Consider the following 21866-nt stretch of genomic DNA (forward strand, 5'->3'; position numbering starts at 1 on the left):
GCTTGCAAAATTTTTATTTGGAAGCAAAATTTTTATTTTTTAAGAACAGAGCTATTTCATAAAGCCAGCTACATCTGTAGTACAAACTTATCCCAGCTCTCTCGCCATATTCCCTCTCTGTAGACTCAGAGACCATATCCATAACCCAAGGGGACACAGGGAGGGCAGACAGACCTTCTTTAGGAGAGAAGTTTAGAAACTGATCCACTTCATGAGGCTCCAGCTTAATTTTAGGAATAATGGTCTGGCACGAGGAATCAACCTGGAGGAAGAATTTCAAATATAATTTTTAAAAACCAATCACAGCCTTGAAGACACACGCAGGAGAGCTATTTGTCACCTGTGTCTTCCTCTCGGGACAGCCCTGCCTATCCTGGAGAATAGCTGAGTGTAGGCAGCTTCCCTGACAGGGAGTTATTTTAGTTCTTAACCTTTTTCTCATTGCCAAACTTGGCATTACAGCTGACAGGACCCTCCAAACTTAATGAGACCACCCTGGGTAACATAGTGAGACACCATCTCCCCCAAAAATACAAAAATTAGCCAGTTGTGATGGCGTTCACCTGTAGTCCCAGCTACTTGGGAGGCTGAGGCAGGAGAATCACTTGAGCCCAGGAATTTGAGGCTGCAGCGAGCTGTGATCATACCATTGCACTCCAGCCTAGGTAACAGAGTGAGACCCTATCTCAAAAAAAAAAAAAAAAAAAAAGAAAAGAAAAAGAATGCTCAGAACTCTAAAGCTGAAAGCCAAATGCTCAAGCCCAAGACTATATCAGTATTCTTTTCTATGTTTTTATAGTACTATAAAGGCATTTTATTACAAAATATTCTGGTATTTTTTTTGTGGCATCATTCTGCTAACTTTATTCTTTATACACAGTTTGGGTAAAGTAAGAACCAAACACTGCTTCCACTCCCCCATCCTCACTCCACTTTGGGGGCTTTAAAAAGCAACTTATAGTTGATACTGGTAAGGATTCCCAAGACTGCAGAATTTAGTTGTAAAGTGTAACTGTGCATTTGATCGCTGAAAGAAAATGAGACCTTCTAAGAGGTGGTGACCTTAGCAGAATGAGGAGGGGCCAGGGGGGTCTCTTATCCCAGTTCAGCCTCACACCAGCCTGGGAGTTTTCCCTGCCTCCAACGTAAAGCAGCCTGTAAATTACATATAGCCACAATGCACTTAAATTGAGTCGATCACCATGGAAAATGGGAACTAAATTTTAAAGAGTCACAGGCCTCCACCAGCTTGCCCTGGGGTAGGGACTGTGCACCAAGCCACATCCTTTCTCTTATATATAACTTTATTAATATTAATAATTAATAATGTTATAATAAAATTAATGTAATTATTAATAATTGATATTAATGATGTTATTATTAAGGCTTCCTAATGACTGATGGTATCTAATCATGAAAAGCCTGGTAGGGAAAGGAGAAAAGTTATCTGGCCCATACACAGGAGCAAGGCCATGCCTCTGAGCTTTGCTAGTTACATGCTTTACAATAATTCAACTAGGCTGGGCGTGTGGCTCACGCCTGTAATCCCAACACTTTGGGAGGCTGAGGTGGGCGGATCACTTGAGGTCAGGAGTTCAAGACCAGCGTGGCCAATATGGTAAAACCCCATCTCTACTAAAAATACAAAAATTAGCCAGGCATGGTGGCTGGCGCCTGTAATCCCAGCTACCCAGGAGGCTGAGGCACAAGAATCGCTGAACCTGGGAGGCGGAGGTTGCAGTGGGCTGAGATCATGCCACTGCACTCCAGCTTGGGTGACAGAGTGAGACTTCTGTCTCAAAAAAAAAAGTAATAAATAAAGTAACTAAAATTCTGTGGAGCAAGGAGACTAATATAGACCCAGAGAGCCCAGCCTAATAAAGAGACTCAGGCAGCTACTGAGAAAGGAATCCTAGCACACTTGCAGAGGCCTCTGTCTACAACCCTTCATCATCTACACAGATGGACTGACAAGGGAGTATGCAGTGACACTTTAATGAGTCTACTGATTCTGTGTTACCTTATTTTGAACAGGTAGACACTACATCTTTTTTTCTTTCTTTCTTTCTTTCTTTTTTTTTATTTCTTGAGACTGAGTCTTGCTCTGTCGCCCAAGCTAGAGCGCGGTGGCGCGATCTCAGCTCACTGCAGCTTCCGCCTCCCAAAGTGCTGGGATTATAGGCGTGAGCCACCGTGCTCGGCTGCAGATAGACACTCTATCTTGCTCACAAGAAATCGGACTTAAGGAATGTTAATGAAGTTGTTGTTTATAACCTGAGGCTTTGAACTTAAGGGAAGCTAAGACAGGCTTCCAACACTTCCAAGAAGATGTACAAATATGACGCTGGTCCATGGCCAGACACTGGAAATATCCAGAAAGAAGACAGAGTAAAATTAAATTCTACTTGCGGTAGGCATGGAATCTAGTAAGGAAAAAATCCTGATTTCTTATGCTTTCCACGGGTAACACAATAATAGGGGTTATTATTACTATTACTATTATTATAATGTTATTAATATTGTTAATATTATTCATATTATTATATGAATCAATATGTGAGACTTTCCTGACTTGAGTAAGGGCAACTCAGCATCTCACTAGGAAAGTAAAATATTACACAGGAGCTCACATTCCAAGTAGCCATGCACTGTAAGCCATGGATTACATCCCCACCTCAATCATTCCCTTTCCACTGCTTAAAAACCAGTGCCATAGAGAATATGTTTTTACCATAGATGTTTTCTGTGTTTTTTATTTTGTAACAGTAATCAAAGAGAGAATGAAATCAGCTTAGCTACTAATTTTTTCTGAACAATGGCTTTAAAGGAAGTTGGCACCAAATCAACGTACCCTTATTATATGTATACATATGGATATACACACATATAAAGTTGCATGTCCTTAAATGTACACAGCCACTAACTCCAAAAAGATTAAACACCTTATTGGAGAAGGAGGATCTCTCTGTATCTTTTAATCCAACCTGTTTATACAGACGAAAATTGAGCATACCCCAGTATTCATTTCCAGAGGAGGTTCCTCCTTTTCAAATGGGGTGGAGATGGCTGTGATGGTCAGAGTGACAGACGGAACCAGTCCTGGGGGTGGTTCGTCTGTAATTGGCTCTGTCTTGATGGTCGTTGAAGGGAAGTCTGTAGACAGGTACCATTTCTCACTTTCCACCTCATCTGCAGGAAAAAGACAAGCACACATGTGAACTTGTTCAGGGCATCAGGCATAAGCAAAACAAGCAACCACTGGTCTTTCTCCCCAAAAAAGCTCAGTGAAGGATGATTGAAAGTGGAATAAAAGAAAATGAAATATGTGAGAGAAAAGATTGATAGATACGAACAGCAAAGAAAGAATCTATACTTGTATTCGCTTGCATGTGAGCACGCCTAAAGAAACTCTGGAAGGAATCCATAGAAAAGAAAGAAACTTAGCTTCCTGAGAAAGGCAGGAAGAAACCTGGGTTGATGGGGAATAGAATAGGAGGGAGGATTTTGAATATGTAATGAGCTACTCTTTTTGGTTGTCAAATCATGTAAATGTGTTATCTATTCAAAAATAGATAAATAAGCACATTTAAAAACATGAAAGAAAGAAGCAGCCAGGCACAGTGGCTCACACAAGTAATCCCAGCACTTTGGGATGCCAAGGCAAGAGAATTGCTTGAGCCCATGAGTTCAACACCAGCCTGGGCTACAATGCAAGACTCGGTCTCTACAAAAAAAATTTTTTTAACTAGATAGGTGCAGTGGTGAGCATCTGTGGTCCCAGCTACTTGGGAGGCTGAGGCAGGAGGATTGCTTAAACCAGGAAGTCGAGGCTTCAGTGAGCTGTGATCACATCATTGTACTCCAGAGCCTGGGCAACAGAGTGAGACCCTGTCAAGAAAGAAAGAGAAAGGGAAGGGAGGGGGAGGGGGAGTGAGAGAGAGCAAGAGTGAGAGTGAGAGCGAGAGCGAGCGAGCGAGAGAGAGAGAGAAGCAAGCAAATGGTTGGTAACCAAGGAGAGAAGATGAGAGAACATGGTGAGTAGGTCTCTCTCTCCTTCTCTCCAAAGGAAAGTTATTTGGTTTTTTGATATTTTTTTCTTCTCACTCCATTTTTTTGTTTGTTTTGTTCTCTACTGTTTTCACTGTGATCCCACCTAGGCCTTAAACCTAACTTAGACTTTCAGAGACTCTGCTCAGCCCTTTGGGAGACTTTGGTTTGTAATAACCATCTGCCCTTTGCTGAAATGGACTAAATACTCTTCCTGAGAAAACGGCTGCATCTTGATGAGTCTGGGTCTTGTCTTTCCTGATTATCACCAGGCCTGGAGATAGCTAACAACCGAGAGACAAGACAGAAGAGACAGAGTGCCTCTGCCACTTAATGCACATTCTTCTCAGAGTCTAAGAGAATAAGAATTTGTATTTCTTAACAAGTTACTTTGGAGCTAGCGCCTCAGCACTGCCTGGAAAAGCAGGGAGGAGGGAAGGAAAGGAAACGACCAGAGGGTTGGAAACAGCCACAGAACAAGCCAAAGCAAGCCAAAGGCCACATTCCTTAGCTAATACCAGTTTTACTAAAATGAGGCTAAAATAAAACAAAGATATGCTCCTTTGCTTTCTCAAAATGCATACACACATACAGCACATTTCACATACTTAGTGACACATGACTGTCAGGAGAGCAAAGTCGTTCACATTATAAATTTATTTTACATTCAAGAATGTGACTCCAGTTTTCTTATGAAAAGGTACAATCATTTAGAACCGCTAAGAAGAGAAGGGTAGACACAGAAACTAAGAACTAAAATCTACGATTATTAAAATTATGTTTCATAAGCAATTTCTTTAAAGCACAAAAAAGTTAGGTTCATATTTGAGGAATGATTTCCCCCCTAAATCCAGTTTATAATTGATGAATTATCCCAGCCTCAATTTATTTCCCAAGGTGAAATAAAGACAGGATGGGCAGGCCTTCTGGTGGTGGAAGATGTTTTGCTTTTAGAGTGGGGCTGCTGAGTGCTATGGTGTGACGGGGATTTCCATCCTTCATGGGGTGTAGGCCACATCCTGGTGGAAGGGGAAGGCAGGGGAACAAGGGGCCCTCTGGTGGCGGCCAGAGGAGGGAGACTACTCTGTACTGGACTCAGACCGTGCCCCAGCTCAGCCCAGAGATGAAGCAACTGGACCACGAGCCAAAAGATTCCATTGACTCTCCCCAAAGGAGCTTAGGAGCTAGAAGACACTGTCTGCTGCAAAGAACACCCACTTAGGACAGTCAGGGAAGGGCTGGAGAGACAGAGACAGCATAGATCCCATTTTTTCCATTCAGCAATGACATGGTGATGCTTTTGCTTTTTGTTTTGTTTTGTTTTGAGACATTCTTGCTCTGTCACCAAGGCTGGAGTGCAGTGGCGCCATCTCGGCTCACTGCAAACTCCGCCTCCCGGATTCAAGCGATTCTCCTGCCTCAGCCTCCCGAGTAGCTGGAATTACAGGTGCACGCCATGACGCCCAGCTAATTTTTGCATTTTTAGTAGAGACGGGGTTTTGCCATGTTGGCCAGGCTGGTCTTGAACTCCTGACCTCAGGTGATCGGCCTCCCAAAGTGCTGGGATTACAGGCGTGAGCCACTGTGCACAGCCATGCTTTTGCTTTTGGAAGTCAACACTTACAGCCTGCCCACACTGAGCAATATTTATCCCTGGCAGAGGCTGGAAGAAAGACAGTAAGATGAAATATAGCCTCAGTACAGGCTGAAATGGACGGTAAGGAAGCATCCCTGAGAAAAAGGTCGCACACAATTACCAGGAAATTGTGAGATAAGGCCAGATCCCTTGACTGTGCAGTGAAGGCAACTGTGATGAAACTTAATTCACAAGGCAAACAAAAGAAGAGGCAAAAGTAAAGAAAAAAAAAAGTGAATACAAAAAATTATAAGACAAAATGAAGATGGGTGATAGAATCAGTTCTTCCAATCTAGCAAGGCCATTCTCAAAGTGTGCACATTCGTAAAACAAGTCAAGACCATTTATATTCTTAATGCCCAGTGTCCTATAGCCCACTTTACAAACGTACAGATATCATCAGTGCTGCCTCAGGGAATGGAAACCACGGGGCAAGCGATGGTACTTGAACTATAAAAGGAAACCTTCTCTCTCAAGGACAACTGTACATTTCCAAAAGAGAAAGCCAAGGAAGGAGCCTCTCCTCCCCTGAGCTTTTTTGAGGACAAACAACTGGCGTTGCTTTCATGCTTCCACTCCAATACAGCAATTTAGTCCTTGATCCTGAAAGATGCTTTAGAGTTATAAAGAGATTTAAGGCCATCAAGCTCAAAGATATCTTTTTTTTTTTTTTTGAGATGGAGTCTTGTTCCATCACCCAGGCTGGAGTGCAGTGGCACAATCTCGGCTCACTGCAACCTCCACCTCCTGGGTTCAAGCGATTCTCCTGCCTCAGCCTCCCAAGTAGCTGAGATTACAGGCGTGTGCCACCAAACCTGGCTAAGTTTTGTATTTTTAGTAGAGATGGGGTTTCACCATATTGGCTAGGCTGGTCTCGAACTCCTGACCTCAAGTGACCCACCCGCCTCAGCCTCCCAAAGTGCTGGGATTACAGGTGTGAGCCACCATGCCCAGCCTATCATTTCTAGATGAGGAAAATGACACCTGGGCCTAGGTCACATGGCAAATTAGTGGCAGAACTCAGATCTCTGCACTCTGGCCAGTAATCTTCCCATTAACAAGAAAACTTTCTGTGTGGATAAAGCTTATGCATAAATAATGCTCACCAGGGCATTGTTTATGATGACAAAACACTGAAAATCACCAAAACATTAAAAAGCAAGAGAAAGGTTAAGTCAATTATGGTGCATCTATACAATGGAATATTTATGCAGACATTAATATTACATGTATACAGCCTTTTTAATTACAAAGAAAAGACTTATAATGAAATATTAAGACAAAAACTCTATATATACATTTATATAGTATTAAAGAAGAAAGTGATAGAAAAGTATCAAAAGAAATATGCCAAATAGTAAGCACCTCCGGATAATTGTTCAGAACATGCACGACTTTTTCTTTAAATTTCATAGTACTTCTAGATTTCCAATCTTGGGACACTATTGTCTTTGGATGAACACACAGGGACATGGCCTGCTCCACTTCATGGCTTAGGATGGTAATTATTGGGTAGAGGCTCTAATTGCCCAAGGGGCCATTTAGAAGCCCTTGACTCAGTAAGAGTCAATGAGTCCCTTATTATGTAAATAAGTTGCATTCCTGGCTCCAGGTCTTCCTCCTCCCTCCATCCATGTCTTTTGCCTTAGACTTTTGCAGTGACCTCCCACCGTGGGCTGATCCCCACCCACAGCTTGGTCCTGTGGCTTGACGTACCATTGGTATGTGAGCTTTTTAATACAAGCAGAGTTTTGGAATGTGCTTGCAGGATGGAACTAATGTTGCTGTAGTTTTGCCATCAGCATGAGAAGAATGAGCTAGGATAATCTAGTGATCTCAGGAGAAGGATGACAGCCACATAGAACAGCCACCCCCAGAGGAGCTTAGTCAAGACCAGCCAACTATCAGCTGACCTTAGAGACGCCAGTGAATCCAGCTGAAACTAGCAGAACCACTCTGCTGACCCCCACACAGAAACAGACAGGTGGATTACCATAATAAATGACTGAGTGACTGAGTTTGGGGTGGTTTGTTATGCCGCAACAGAGCTAGCTGATACAATATAGCCAAATGTATGAAAAATAAATTAAACCCATTACATTAGAATCTATTACAATGAAATTACTACATTCATTTCCAAAATAATTCCTCTAAACCATCAACTACGGATCATATCAATAAATGTTTGTAGATTGGCTGATCAGACCTACTAGTTACATCATAAAATATGAAATGACTTCATATGAAGAAAGTCAGCCAGTAAGTAGTTTGGTGAGAACAGCATTGCAGTGGCAGCTGAAATGAAAGAAAACAGCTTTCATTCTGAACTACTGGAGGTTGGCTCATACTCTCTTACTCAATGGAAATAAATATCAAATCACAGAAAACAAAATGACAAATGTAATCTATGAAGTGAGAGTTAAGGAAGGACAGAGTAGAGGAGAAGGAGCAGAATACGTATCATAATGTTTCTCCATGTCCTTATTTTTGTAGTTTTACTTTACTGGCAAAAAGATCAGTAGGGCCACCCTGGCTTAAAACTGGAATTATCCTTGGATGTCTTAGTTATTGGCTAAACTACAAACATAAGAGTCAGTAGACACTCTACACCCTCTAATTTCTAAAACTTGAAGCTGAGATACTGAGTGGAAAAAATAAAAATGTTCTTCTGCATTGTGTTTATACGTCTTTTAAGTGTCATTTCAGACAAAAAACATCCCTAGTAAAGTTTAGCAGTCCACAGTGTGGAGAGTAAGAAGAACAACCCCCATATCAGCTGATTTAAAGAGCTTCCTGTCAAAGGTCAAACTCGACTGGCACATTTCCTCAGCTTCACTACTTAGCTGTCAGCAAGAAAATAAAAACAAGCCACTGATCGTGGTGAGAAGCAAGTCCTTTACATCCAAAGACAAAATGGAGCAGCCATGAGCAATGGGGCTAGATGCCAAGTTATCAAATCATCAAGATAGGCAAATCATCAAAGAGACTGAAAACAATATGAACTTAAAGCCAAGGTAATAGCAACATCAAAATGCAGATCTTCCATCATTTCCATAGGTGCCACGTAGATAAGCGCATTGAATGGATACTGATTCCTAGGAAAGAAAAAAAAAAAAGAAAAAAAAAACACCTAAATTGGGAGTTGGCATTCTCTTGATATATAATGAAAGGAAAATAAAAATTCACGACTCCAATCCACTATGCCAAAGGGAAAAATCAAGCTGAAAGCTGAGTCATCCAAGAAACTGCCTTTCCTTTTATTCCTAAGCACAGTTATATATGAAAGGTTAAAGATCTCCACAGGTAGACACTCTATGTTCACCTTTTTCTTTTCTTTTCTTTTCTTGCTCTGTCACTGCGGCCTTGACCTCCCAGGCCCAAGCGATCCTGCCGCCTCAGCCTCCCAAGAAGTTGGGACTACAGGCATGCGTCACCTCACCCTAGAGCTAATGTGGTATTTTTTTTTTGGTAGAGATGAGGTCTCACTGTGTTGCTGCCCAGGCTGGTCTCAAACTCCTGGGCTCCAGTAATCCTCCTGCCTCAGCCACCCAAAGTGCTGGGATCACAGTCATGAGCACCCAGCTCAACATTCATCTTATCTTACGAAAAGTGTTGATTTACTGAGCACGAGAGGAATGCATAATGGACTATTCCCCTACCTGCTCCTTTTCTCTCTTGCAACATACGGATGACCACACCCTCCGCAACATACGGATGACCATACCCTCCCTCTTTCCCATTCAGCCACTTTTCCTTTAAATACTGAAGTCCTCAAAGTCATCTTTGGAGAAAGGCACAGACCACAGATTTTTTCTGTGATTCTGTGTTTATTTGTTCTGGGTATGTCTTTTTTTTTTTTTTTTTTTTAACCAGTTGTCAAATGATCCTTTATTGAAATATTTTCCTTTGTGCTTAACTGGCTGGGCATTCCACAGCACCACTACTGATGTCATCTGGGTGGCGGCCATCAACATTACAGCCCACAGACTGGGCAGTCCCCAGGATCTCTTTAATGGTTCCAGAGAGTTCTCTGGCTAAGGATCGGTGCCGCATCTGTCGAGCAATGTTGACGATCTCATCAAAAGTGATATTCCCACTGTGTTTAATGTTTTTCTGTTTCTTTCTGTCTCTTGGTGGTTCCTTGAGGGCTTTGATGATCAGGGCAGAGACAGAAGGCACCACCTCAATCTGGGCCTGTCTGTTCTGAATGGTCGGTTTCACTGTAATCCTCAGGCCCTTCCAGTCACCCGTTGCCTTGGCAATGTCATCACCAACCTTTTTTGGAGACAGACCCAGGGGGCCGATCTTGGGGGCCAGGGCAGAAGTGGCACCGACTCCACCTCCGGTGCACCTCAGGTATACGACTTTGATCTCGTTGGGGTCGAACTTCGGCGGCATGGTGGAGGCGGCTGGTGTCGGATGAACCCGGATTCGGGACTACCGAAGAAAGTTGCACCTTGGCCTCCTCCGAGCCGAAAGCCGAGAGTCATTCTGGGTATGTCTTTAACCTTGGCAAAATAAACTCCTAAATTGATTGAGACCTGTATCAGATACTTTTTGGTTATATATATATATATATATACATACACGCACACACACACACACAATATATATATACATGTGAACATAGAGAGAATGGGCATTTATTCTTAAAAAGAGAAATCAGATGATGTACTACCACTTACGTGAGAAAAACACATACGCAGTTGGTCCTTGAACAACACAGGTTTGAACCATGCGGGTCCACTCACAAGCAGATTTTTTTCAAATAAACATGGATTGAAAATACAGTATTCATAGGATGCAAAACCCAAGCACAGGGAGGGCTGACCGTACATCCATTTACTATTTATGTAACATATCTAAAGTGAAAAGAAAATTTTATAAATTAAATAAAGATGCCTCATCTAAATCCTTTAGCATTTCATTTGTTTGCCCTTTGAGAATTTTCAAAGGAGTTGGCAAATCTTGAATAATTTTTTTATGTAAAAATCTCTTAAAGGAAAAATATAATGGCTGGGCTCTGGAAGCTGGGGAAAGGGGCAAGAATTCAGTTAAATGTGTCAGAATCATATTAAACTACAGCCCACTACATGCTCCAATGGAAGTTAGAGGCCTATCTCCCCCTGGCCCCATTCCTGAGTATCTTAACCCCGAAATAACTTTCGGTATTGAACGGCATGAAGAGGTGGTGATAGTAGTAGAAACAGAAAATATTTACTACATCCTTTTTTCTTCAATGAAGAAGTTATGACTCTCATGTATGAATATAAAAAGTAACTGTAATCGCTGGATTAATGTGAACATTGCTTTCTTACGCTAATCTAGCACTGCAATGGCTAGGCAGAGAAGTCATTATTTTACTTTTTTCAAAAAATAAAAATGGGAAACATCATTATTGTTTTTATCTCTTTAGAAAAAAAGTAAAAGGTAACATCAAAAAAGTGGAGGAATAGCAAAATAGCGCGTATTACAAACCCAAGCTTCAGATGGAAGAGGTCAACTGTTCCTCTGCCTGTCCTCCCCAATCACTGTCAGGTTCTCTCTTTGGCCGTGCATGACGGAGGACCCAGTGACTCTCTCGGTAGATACACACACCTTCCTCTTCTACCCCTGAGTCTGGCTACTCTACGATGATTCAGATTGATGTTCTTGTCATCAGCTCACACTCCATGTGATGAAGACACCGCTATGCACCTCATTTCTGTGATTTTCAAGTCTCACTTCTACGGACCATGTCAACATCAAGATCTCTTCAACACTGCAAAGCAAAAACCTAAGTCATCTCTGACTCACCTCTGCCCCTTCCTCAGCATATTCGATCCTGTGCTTTTCCTGCTGCAGGTTTCATCAAATCATTTCAAAACCCATTTTTTCTTTGCCATCATGTTATATACCTTTCCACTTCTCCCTGGATAACTATATCTGTGCACACCTTCCCTGTTCTCGCATGGCAGCCATAAGATCGTCTGTGTTTCGTCTAAGCTCCAAAAAACATGATCCTATGTTTCTCAGTCCCTGCTTCCCATCAGGCAGAGATAAAACCCAAGTCCTTGCCCTCCTCCAGGCTGTCCCACTTACCCCATGTGACTTTGCTCCAGCAATATCTGCTCACCTTTACCTCACAGACTGCTGTGTTCATTCCCACCTGAGAACACAGCTCCATAAATTTAAGGTATCCGTAGCGAACCAGCCTACCCAGCCATCCCTTGCCACTGACAGCCCTACTAAATTCATCAGGAGGAAGATGATTCTTATCCATGTTCCTGGACCACCCTCTGTAGACCTGGGACAGCCATAGTTACAGTCCTTTGTTCCACCCTTGACTACATTTGTGATGCAAAGGTAGTATTAGACCACTTCTGTATTAGCCTATTTTATGCTAAGGTCTGTTGATAGTCTACATAATCTTTAGCTCTGTTCTTGTATCATCTTAGAAGATAGGGGCCATGTCTGGTTCTCTCTGAACAGCCTTCACCCAGCACTACACAGTTTCTTCTTTAGGAAGCACACCAAAATTAAAGGACAATGCAAATGCATACCTAGCATCCCAACTGAATTACACAAAGGAACATGACTGAAATATAGTAACTCATAAAGACAACCTCCATGTGGTGAGGTACAAGACTTGGTCATTCAAATACAAGCTTTTGTTTCTCAAAGCATAAAAGTATCACAAATATTTTGCTGGGATGCTTCTGCTTTTCTCTCTTAACCTCATTACATTTTTTTTTTCTTTTTCCTTCTTCCTTTTTTTTTTTTTTTTTTTTTTGGTGTTTTCTTCTTGTTGTTGCCTGTTTTGTAGAACGGAAAACCCTGCTTAGCATCTGGTTCACAGCCTTAATCACAGGGAGAAATGGCTGAGCTGGATGTAGGATGTCTTTCTGATGGTTTTGAAGGCTGCACCTACATTTCTAGGGTTGGCTCCTGTGGTTGCTGGGCCATGTGAAGTTCCTTAGCTCTAGTGTTTCAGAAGTCTACAAAGTCCCCCTGAGATAGATGATTCCTGTGGAATCTTAGAACAGTTATTTTTAATTTTTTTTGGTCACAAACTCTTTTGAGAATCTAAGAAATGATATAATAACTCTCAAAAAATTAACAAATGTAGATAGCCCACATTTTTGTATACAGTTTTAGGGGTCCACAGTCTGTCTGAAGTCCGTGATAGAATGATAGGATAAGAACATCTGCATGTGCCCTCTTTAGTTGCCCTGGGGTTCAGGTGGAGAATGGAGGGAGGAAGGGAAAGTTAGGAGGAAAAGGGCAAAGGAAGAAGAGGGAAAGAGAAGAGTTCTAGTGGGAAGGAGGAGAGAGGGGAAGCAGGAGGCAGAGGAAGAAAAAAGGAGAAAAGCTCCAATAAATTAGGAGGGAATTTCCACTTAACTGTGTGTCATCACTCTTTTTCCAGGCTTAGAAGCAACTGCAGAAGAACTGTATTTAATCTAAGTACAATTGGACAGGGAGAGCTGAATCACTGGCTTTCCCAGGTATAACGAAATATTAATTCCCCATCTATCACTGAACACGAGGACTCCTAGTTTTCTTTAAGCTATTATCACCATGCAGCAGATAAAGAATATAAAATGTAATGTATATAGCTGTCTATACATGCTACATATTTACGTGTTGCCTAAAAATAACCATCCTTCTCCATCAGGGTGGTTATCTGCTCTAACAGAGCACTTGGATTTGGAAGGAATACTTGTGGATTGATTCCCCCACCCTACAGATCACCACCTTAAGGGGGATGCAAACTGGGGTTCACATGAATAAAATAATTCTGTTCCCAAACATCTGCCCATCCACACAACTCAGAAAAATAGATCCAGACAAAGCTTTGCTGAACAAGTTCCCCATCCTCTCATCCACACTGCCTCACTCTGATTTCACACATCTTAAATGACTCGTATCCCGTGTTTGTTGTCTTGCTTTTGCTGGCCTAGGAAAGTGACTTTTACTCAGATAAGACACTGGTACTTCAAAAAAGCTGAACTGTGGATCAGAAACCCTTTGTAAAATATATCTGACCTACTGTACCTGTTCTCAGCAAATTACCAGCACGGCCTGTCACAGCCTAAGAGCTATAAATAGAACAAAGCCCCAGCTGGGGGAACTGAATGGTGAATGCTTTGGCCTCACAATTAAAGGGCATCTCATGCCATTTAGAACGTCAATCATTAAAAAGTCTGGAAACAACAGATGCTGGCGAGGATGTGGAGAAAGAGGAACACTTTTACACTGTTGGTGGGAGTGTAAATTAGTTCAACCATTGTGGAAGACAGTGTGGCGATTCCTTAAGGATCTAGAACCAGAAATACCATTTGACCCAGCAATCCCATTACTGGGTATATACCCAAAGGATTATAAATTATGCTGCTATAAAGACACGTGCACACGTATGTTTATTGCAGCACTATTTACAATAGCAAAGACTTGGAACCAAACCAAATGCCCACCAGTGATAGACTGGATAAAGAAAATATAACACATATACACCATGGAATACTATACAGCCATAAAAAGGAATGAGTTCATGTCCTTTGCAGGGACATGGATGACGCTGGAAACCATCATCCTCAGCAAACTAACACAGGAACAGAACAGGACCCACATGTTCCCACTCATAAGTGGGAGTTGAACAGTGAGAACACATGGACACAGGGAGGGGAACATCACACACCAGGGCCTGTTGGGGGGGTGGGGGGCAAGGGGAGGGACAGCATTAGGACAAATCCCTAAATGATGGGTTGATAGGTGCAGCCACCTTCAAAAGATGCTGCCATATGTACAGTGGTATAAGAACAAGAGGTGAACACTAACACCAAGAAGGTCAAGTTAGTGAGTATTCCTCACCATGTCATCCTCCTGTAAAGAAGAAGGCATACGCTGGACTGGGAATAGGAAATAGAGTTTTTAAAATTTAAAGTACTAAAATAGCTGGCTATCCCTCTAGGAAAACAAAACATAGAAAATTAAATTTAAAGCTGGGCATGGTGGCTCATGCCTATAAACCTAGCACTTGGGGAGGCTGTGGAGGAAAGACCACTTCAGCCCAGGAGTTCGAAACCAGCCTGGACAACATAGTGAGACCCCCATTTCTACAAAAAAATAAAAATAAAAAAATTAGCCAGGTGTGGCGGCACATGCCTGTAGTCCCAACTACTTGGGAGGCTGAGGCTGAATGACTACATGAGAGCCCAGGAGGTCAAGGCTACAGTGAGCTGAGATCATACCACTGAACTCTAGCCTGGATGACAAAGCAAGACTCTGTCTAAAAAAGAAAGAAGGAAAGAAGGAAGTGAGGAAGGAAGGAAACGGAGGAAGGAGAGAAAATAAAGAAAGAAGGAAGGAAGGGAGGGAACGGAAAGGAAAGGAAAGGAAAGGAAAGGAAAGGAAAGGAAAGGAAAGGAGGAAGGAAGGAAGGAAGGACGGGAGGGGAAGGGAGGCAGGGAGGGAGCGAGAGGGAGGGAAGGAGGAAGGGAGAGAGAAAAAGAAAAAGAAAGAGAGAAGGAAGGGAGGGAGGGAGGGAAGGGAAGGGAAGGAAAGGAGGGAGGGGAAAGGAAGGAGGAAGGGAGAGAGATAAAGAAGAAAGAAAAGAAAATTACACTTAGAAGATATATATGCCTTGGAGAGTTTGGAACAAGATACAGCTTTTACCAATTAAGGGCTGTAGAGTAATGGGCAAAACATCTTAACATCTCTAAGGCCAGAAAAACTAGACCTTCAACAAATACCACACTCATGGCATTGATGATGGGCATGAAAGGGTAATCAACAAGAAAGTCTAGGAATGTCCACTAAGATCTGGGGTGGGGGACATGGGGTCAATAGAACATGATGGAATTGGGTTAAGAGGATGCCCAAGAAGCTTCTGTAGAGGAACAGTTCTTTCTCAGAAAAAAAAAAAAAAATGGCATGACCCCTTGATACAATGGACTTACTGTACTGGTAGGAATGACCAGCCAGATAGGCCGGCCTGATTTGCAAAAGGCTGCTCTGCTGCTGAAGCCACAGGGCGAAAGAGAGTAATGAGCATCCTTCAGTTACAGCAAGTTCCCAGGGAACCTAGGCAGTGTAGAGAAATGGGTCCTGTGCCTCTGCTTTTCCCCACAGCCCAAGCACAAGGCCGTACACACTGTAGGTATCTCACTAACGAGGGTGCTGACACCCTCTTTAATATAATACACACTCCACACCCTCAAGAGCTCAGAACCAAAGGCGCTAAGGTCTAGGTCTTCTTCCTCCTCTGATTTTACCGTCATTGAAGCTGTCACTGGTGGTAATGTGCGTGAAGGGCGACTGGGCCCGAGGCTCCTCGCACAGGGAGTAGCTGTGCTCAGCCTGGATGAGAGGCGCTGGGGACGTCGGGGAAGGTTCCACCTCCATTGACACACTCTTCTCTGAGAGGAAAGGGTCATTCAGGAGCTGACCCAAGACGTTCTGGGAAAACTCATCCAGAAGTTCTGAGAAGTGCTACAAGAAACAAAGGAGGAAGAACTCAGTTTCTCTTAACCATGATGTGATAGATACCCTACGCACATACCAAATACCTCATCCACTGCTCGATATGAAGTCCCTTCTATACACACAATGTCCAGTTAGCTCGTGCTGTGTAGCAAACCACCTCAATGTTTAGTGGCTGAAGGTAACCATAATATTAATATATTACTTCTCACTCCTCAGTGGGTTGGGCTGGGTAGGTGAGCTGATTTCATCTGGGTTCCCTGACACAGCACATTAGTGGGAAGGCTGGCTGGGAGTGTGCTGGGCTAGGACCCCTGGACACTTGGGCCTCTTTCTCAAAAGGAAAGATCAGGCCGGGCTTCCTCCCATGATGGCAGAAATCTTCCATGAGGGAGAAAAACCAAAGCTGAGTGGCCCCAGACATCACGTACCATTACACCCTCCACATTCTTTTGGTCAAGGTAAGGGACAAGGCCAGCTCATACCCATGGGGCAGGAAAACAGACTCCACTGCTTGATGAGAGGAATGGCAGAGTCACAATGCAGACGAGTGTGGACGGTGCAGGGGGCATGATTCACTGGGGGTCCTTGCTGTCATGACCTACCACATTTTGCATTGATAATATCAATATGTTTAAATAAGCGATCCTCTGTTTCTATAGCATGAAGGTGCAGTTTACACTAAGGTGCCATGCTCAAAAACATTACAGGTGGCTTCTCTCTAGTCTCCACATGGGCTGGACTTTGTTCTCTCTGGTTTTTCCTTAATATGCTCCCATCCTTCATCTCTAATACCATGAACTTTCCAGCCCCCACCATGCTTTGGACATCATGTAGGACTAGCCCATGTAAATTCCCTGGGATTCCCATATCCCCTGTGACACTGTCCCACTCTAAAGGAGCTGCAGCCCCGTCCACTCTCCCTCCTTGATAGGTCTATATTCATGGTATGAGGATCTTCGGAGCAGGGTTTCTCAACCTGGCACTAATAACATTTTGGACTGGATAATTCGTTGTGAAGGGCAGGGGTGGGGCATTGTTTTGTGCACTGTAGGATATTTACCAGCATTCCCGGCCTCCACCCACTACATGCTGGTAGCACTCCCCCAGTTGTGAAACCAAAAATATCTCCAGACACTGCCCAAATGTCTGTAGGTGAAAAAGTCACCCCTGGTTTAGAATCACTGCTATTGATTATATTAGAAATAATAATAATAATATAAAATAGGGCCAGGCACGGTGGCTCATGCCTGTAATCCCAGCACTTTGGGAGGCCAAGGTGGGTGGATCACAAGGTCAGGAGTTTGAGACCAGCCTGGCCAACATAGTGAAACCCCGTCTTTACTAAATATACAAAAAAAAAAATTAGCTAGGTGTGGTGGCAGGCACCTGTAATCCCAGCTACTCGGGAGGCTGAGGCAGGAGAATCGCTTGAACCCGGGAGGTGGAGCGTGCAGTGAGCCAAGATCAAGCCATTGCACTCCAGCCCGGGCAACAGTGCGAGACTCCATCTCAAAATTAATTAATTAATTAATTAATTAAAATAAAATATTTTTTTTTTGAGACAGAGTTTTGCTCTGTCGCCCAGGCTGGAGTGCAATGGCGCGATCTCCACTGCAAGCTCCGCCTCCCAGGTTCGCGCCATTCTCCTGTCTCAGCCTCCTGAGTAGCCGGGACTACAGGCACCCGCTACCACATCTGGCTAATTTTTTTTGTATTTTTAGTAGAGACAGGGTTTCACCATCTTAGCCAGGATGGTCTCAGTCTCCTGACCTCGTGATCCGCCTGTCTTGGCCTCCCAAAGTGCTGGGATTACAGGCGTGAGCCACCGTACCCGGCCAATAAAATGAAATTTTAAAGCCCACTTTGGCACCAGCTATTAGAGATTTCTGCCTTCTTAACATTCTCTGAATCACAGACAAATGGGTGTCATCCTTACTGATTAAACTTTAGGGACACTTCTAGTATAGAAAGGAAGTTAAGAAAGCAGACACAGCAATAAGAGAATGATTACAAATAATGAGGCTTGGGGTAGGCAATACAATTCTTGGGATTCACATGGACACCTAAGTCCCACCACCAAACTGAAGTGTCAATCAAGGCGTTATGAAAATGAACACCAGAAGGGAAGGTGGGAGATGTCCCTAGAGCTGGAGCTCTAAGATCAGGGTAGCTGTAGAACAGGATGCTTCCTTTAATAAAGAAGAAAAGCGAACAGCAGAGGAAGCCTCCGCAGGCTCGGTCCCTAAAGAGTTAGAACGGTGAAATTCACTGACATCACAAACACGGGACATGGCATTTCATCAGGACAGAATGCAGGGAAGCTACAGGACTTGGGCATGTCCTAATAGGCATGATTGTCTATGAGAACAAGAGAGAGGGTCAGGGAGAAAGCTCTCTGAGTACAAATACATTTCAAACTGGAAGGTCCTTAGGAGTATTTAAGGCCACATGCCAACTGCCTGCATCACAATTACCAGGGAAGTTTGGGTTAGTCATTTCGTAATGAAATATTGTAAGCATTCAGAAAGATTATACATATCATGAACAATTATGTAGTCATTCCTTTAAAAAAAAAAAAAAAAACAAAAAACTGGGCTGGGCAAGGTGGCTCACGCCTGTAATCTCAGTACTTTGGGAGGCTGAGGCAAGAAGATCAGTTGAGCCCAGGAATTCTAAACCAGCCTGGGCAACATAGTGAGACGCAGTCTCTACAAGAAATACAAAAATTAGCCAGGCATGGTGGTGCACGCCTGTAGTCCTAGCTACTCAGGAGGGTGAGGAAGGAGGATTCCTTGAGCCCAGTAGTCAAGACTATAGTGAACCATGATTGTACCACTGCACTCCAGCCCAGGCGATGGAGGGAGAACCTGTCTTTAAAGAAAAGGCCAAGCATGGTGGCTCACGCCTGCAATCCCAGCACTTTGGGAAGCTGAGACGGGCGGATCATGAGGTCAGGAGATCGAGACCATCCTGGCTAACATGGTGAAACCCTATCTCTGCTAAAAATACAAAAAATTAGCCAGGCATGGTGGCGGGCACCTGTAGTCCCAGCTACTCAGGAGGCTGAGGCAGCAGAATGGGGTGAACCTGGGAGGCAGAGCTTGCAGTGAGTCAGGATCACGACACTACACTCCAGCCTGAGTGACAGAGTGAGACTCCATCTCAAAAAAAAAAAAAAAAATTGGCCAGGCTTGCTTGGTGGCTCATGTCTGTAATCCCAGAACTTTGGGAGGCCGAGGAAGGTGGATCACTTGAGGTCAAGAGTTCGAGGCTGGCCTGGCCAACATGGTGAAACTCCATCTCTACTAAAATTACAAAACTTAGCTGGGGGTGGTGGTGCACACCTATAGTCCGAGCTACTCAGGAGGCTGAGGCAGGAGAATCACTTGAACCTAGAAGGCAGAGGTTGCAGTGAGCCAAGATCACGCTACTGCACTCCAGCCTGGGTAACAGAGAGAGACTCTGTCTTAAAAATAAATAAATACAATTTTAAAAAATTTAAATACGAAATTTAAAAATCTTATTTTTACATGGTTGCTGCTGTAGTCTTTCTTTTTTTGCTTTTTCTTTCTTTTTCTCAAGAAATAAAACATGAAGGACTGTGAAAGCTCCCATCCATTCCCTTCATCCCTCTCAAAGTTAACCATTAGCCAGACTTAGTGTTTACCTTTCCCATCCAGGTCTTTATCCTTTTACTACATATGCATGTATCCATTACACATAGGATTCTTTAAAATGTTAAGTAAATGGTACCATATCTCACATATCCTCTGCAATTTTCTTTTATCAAAAAAATTTTTTTAGATGTATTCATGTTTATACGTGTAGCCCTATTTCATTGATTTAAACATCTGAATTCTATTCCATTGTATTTATCCATTTCCTCTTGAGGAACTCTTACGTTTTTATTGTATGTAATATTGTAAAAAATATTCCTTAACATGAAGGGAACTTTAAAAAACACAAAAGTTTTGTTTCTGGAATGTGGTTTAAAGGCATAAATAAATAAAAACATACAAATTTGATGATCCACCCTCAGAGACTTTGACTTAGGAGGTTAAAGATATCTATATTAAAACTACCACCTAGGCCAGGCGCAGTGGCTCACACCTGTGATCCCCACACTTCGGGAGGCAGAGGTAGGCAAATGGCTTGAGCCTAGGAGTTCAAGGCCAGCCTGGGCAACATGGCAAGACCCCATCTCTACAAAAAATAAACAACAACAACAACAACAAAAGCTCACACCACTAGTCCTTCTATGCTCACCTCAGTTTCTCAATCACTGGCTCCATTTCCACTCAACAGTCCTCTCCCTATGCCACTTTACAGTTAGTCCCTAGAAGCTTACGAAGTTCCTAGAAGTTCAAATATGCCCAAGGTAAGAGGAAGATTCAAGGATTTTGCAGCTACTGTGTGTTAAACTTCAGATAGACACTGGGGATACAAAATAATAAATAAGAAACTAGAAAATGCCCATGCCCTACCAGAGTTTACCACTTAGGTCAGTGCTCAAAGTTTTATGTGCAGATAAATTACCTGGTGCTCCTAAGCCATCGCTTCTGACTCACAGGTCTAAGCAGGCCCGAGATTCTGCATTTTTCATCAGCTCCCAGGTAATGCTGTGACTCCACAGACCACACTCTGGGCAGCAAAGAGCAGAACAGTGGCAAGGCTAAGATTAGAACCAGACTTCCTGATTATACAACAATCTAAGTCAGCATCTGATTGCCTAAGTAGCTCCCCAAGGACAAATTTCCTGGTTGCCTGATGGTGACTATTCTGCAACTGTTTGACAGAGAACCTTTCAAGACAAAACTAAGTTAACAAAAAGAGAAATAAATAACAGAATGTAACACGCAAATGCAAGAGGTAAACCCACAGTCCCTGCATTTCCAAGCCACAGTTTTGTTCCCTGAACTACAAGGTCAAGTCCCGATCTGCTGTGCTGGCCACTAAAGCTCTGGAATCCCATTCTATCCTGAGGCAACGCTCTCTTTGATTGGCCAGGCTTTCCCATGGAAGTTGCCCAGGTTGGCGCGCTCTGCTGACACTCTGTTTTCTTTCTTCTGAGCAGCACTAATGAATGTTTTCATGAACATCCCCTGGATAACCAATAATAAACGTTCTCTAACTCTGCTAACTTTCCCTGAACTCCCCCTACTTTGGACTGTGCAGTAATTCTCATGTTACAAACCATTTAGCACTAATGGTAGACAGTTTTGAAGCATTCACAGTTGTTATCAAGTGTATTATCATAACCTCCCCTCTGGAAAAGGATCCTCCTCAGAAGTCTAACTGTGTCTAAACACCCACCCACACCCAGGAATCTAGCAAAGTGGTGAGCTCTCAGTAGGTTCAGGGAGATCCTTGTGATGGAAAAGAAACCAGTTCCAACCAGATGCTATGACTCAGCCGAGCAAATTAGCTCCAGCTGGGTCTCCTTGGCAGTGGTGGGCTCCAAGACTCAGCAGACAGGTCAACATCCCATTGCTGGTGCCAGGATCGGGCCAGAGTGGGCCCATCTTTAATGCCAGCCAGTTGGAGAGGGGCCTTGTGGTCCTGAAGGCCAAAAACTAGAGAAAGGAGCAAAGTGAGCCTCAAGGAGGAAGCCTTTCTGGATCCTGCAAACGCTTTAGCAAAGTACTACTCATGTGAACCCAAGGGTTATGGGATTTTAGTTTAATTCCTTCGAAGGCAATGGCATAATAACATTTTA

At 43.2% G+C, this 21866-nt stretch overlaps 2 protein-coding genes across 4 annotated transcripts in view; both read right to left on the reverse strand.

The window, feature by feature from the left end:
- CREB3L2 (cAMP responsive element binding protein 3 like 2) overlaps window positions 1–21866 on the reverse strand; it is a 127647-nt gene that overhangs the window by 37842 nt on the left and 67939 nt on the right. For 2 of the 3 annotated variants that reach the window (XM_063725455.1, NM_001131078.1), the window contains 3 exon segments: window positions 15940–16156; window positions 3014–3189; window positions 175–262 (listed from right to left, as the gene is read on the reverse strand). In XM_063725455.1, the coding sequence (XP_063581525.1) occupies window positions 175–262; window positions 3014–3189; window positions 15940–16069 (394 nt within the window). In that variant the 5' untranslated portion in view covers window positions 16070–16156. 3 annotated transcript variants of the gene reach the window in all.
- On the reverse strand, window positions 9571–10170 carry LOC100455406 (large ribosomal subunit protein uL11-like). Its single transcript, XM_054559880.2, has one exon. The coding sequence runs from the start codon at window positions 10079–10081 to the stop codon at window positions 9596–9598; it is 486 nt and encodes a 161-aa protein (XP_054415855.1). The 5' UTR covers window positions 10082–10170; the 3' UTR covers window positions 9571–9595.

This window comes from Pongo abelii, chromosome 6, assembly GCF_028885655.2.
Source record: "Pongo abelii isolate AG06213 chromosome 6, NHGRI_mPonAbe1-v2.0_pri, whole genome shotgun sequence".
NCBI classification, from domain to species: domain Eukaryota; kingdom Metazoa; phylum Chordata; class Mammalia; order Primates; family Hominidae; genus Pongo; species Pongo abelii.

Bases quoted from the DNA above. Each gene is read 5' to 3' on its own strand.
- LOC100455406 (XM_054559880.2), bottom strand. From the start codon at position 10,081: ATGCCGCCGAAGTTCGACCCCAACGAGATCAAAGTCGTATACCTGAGG.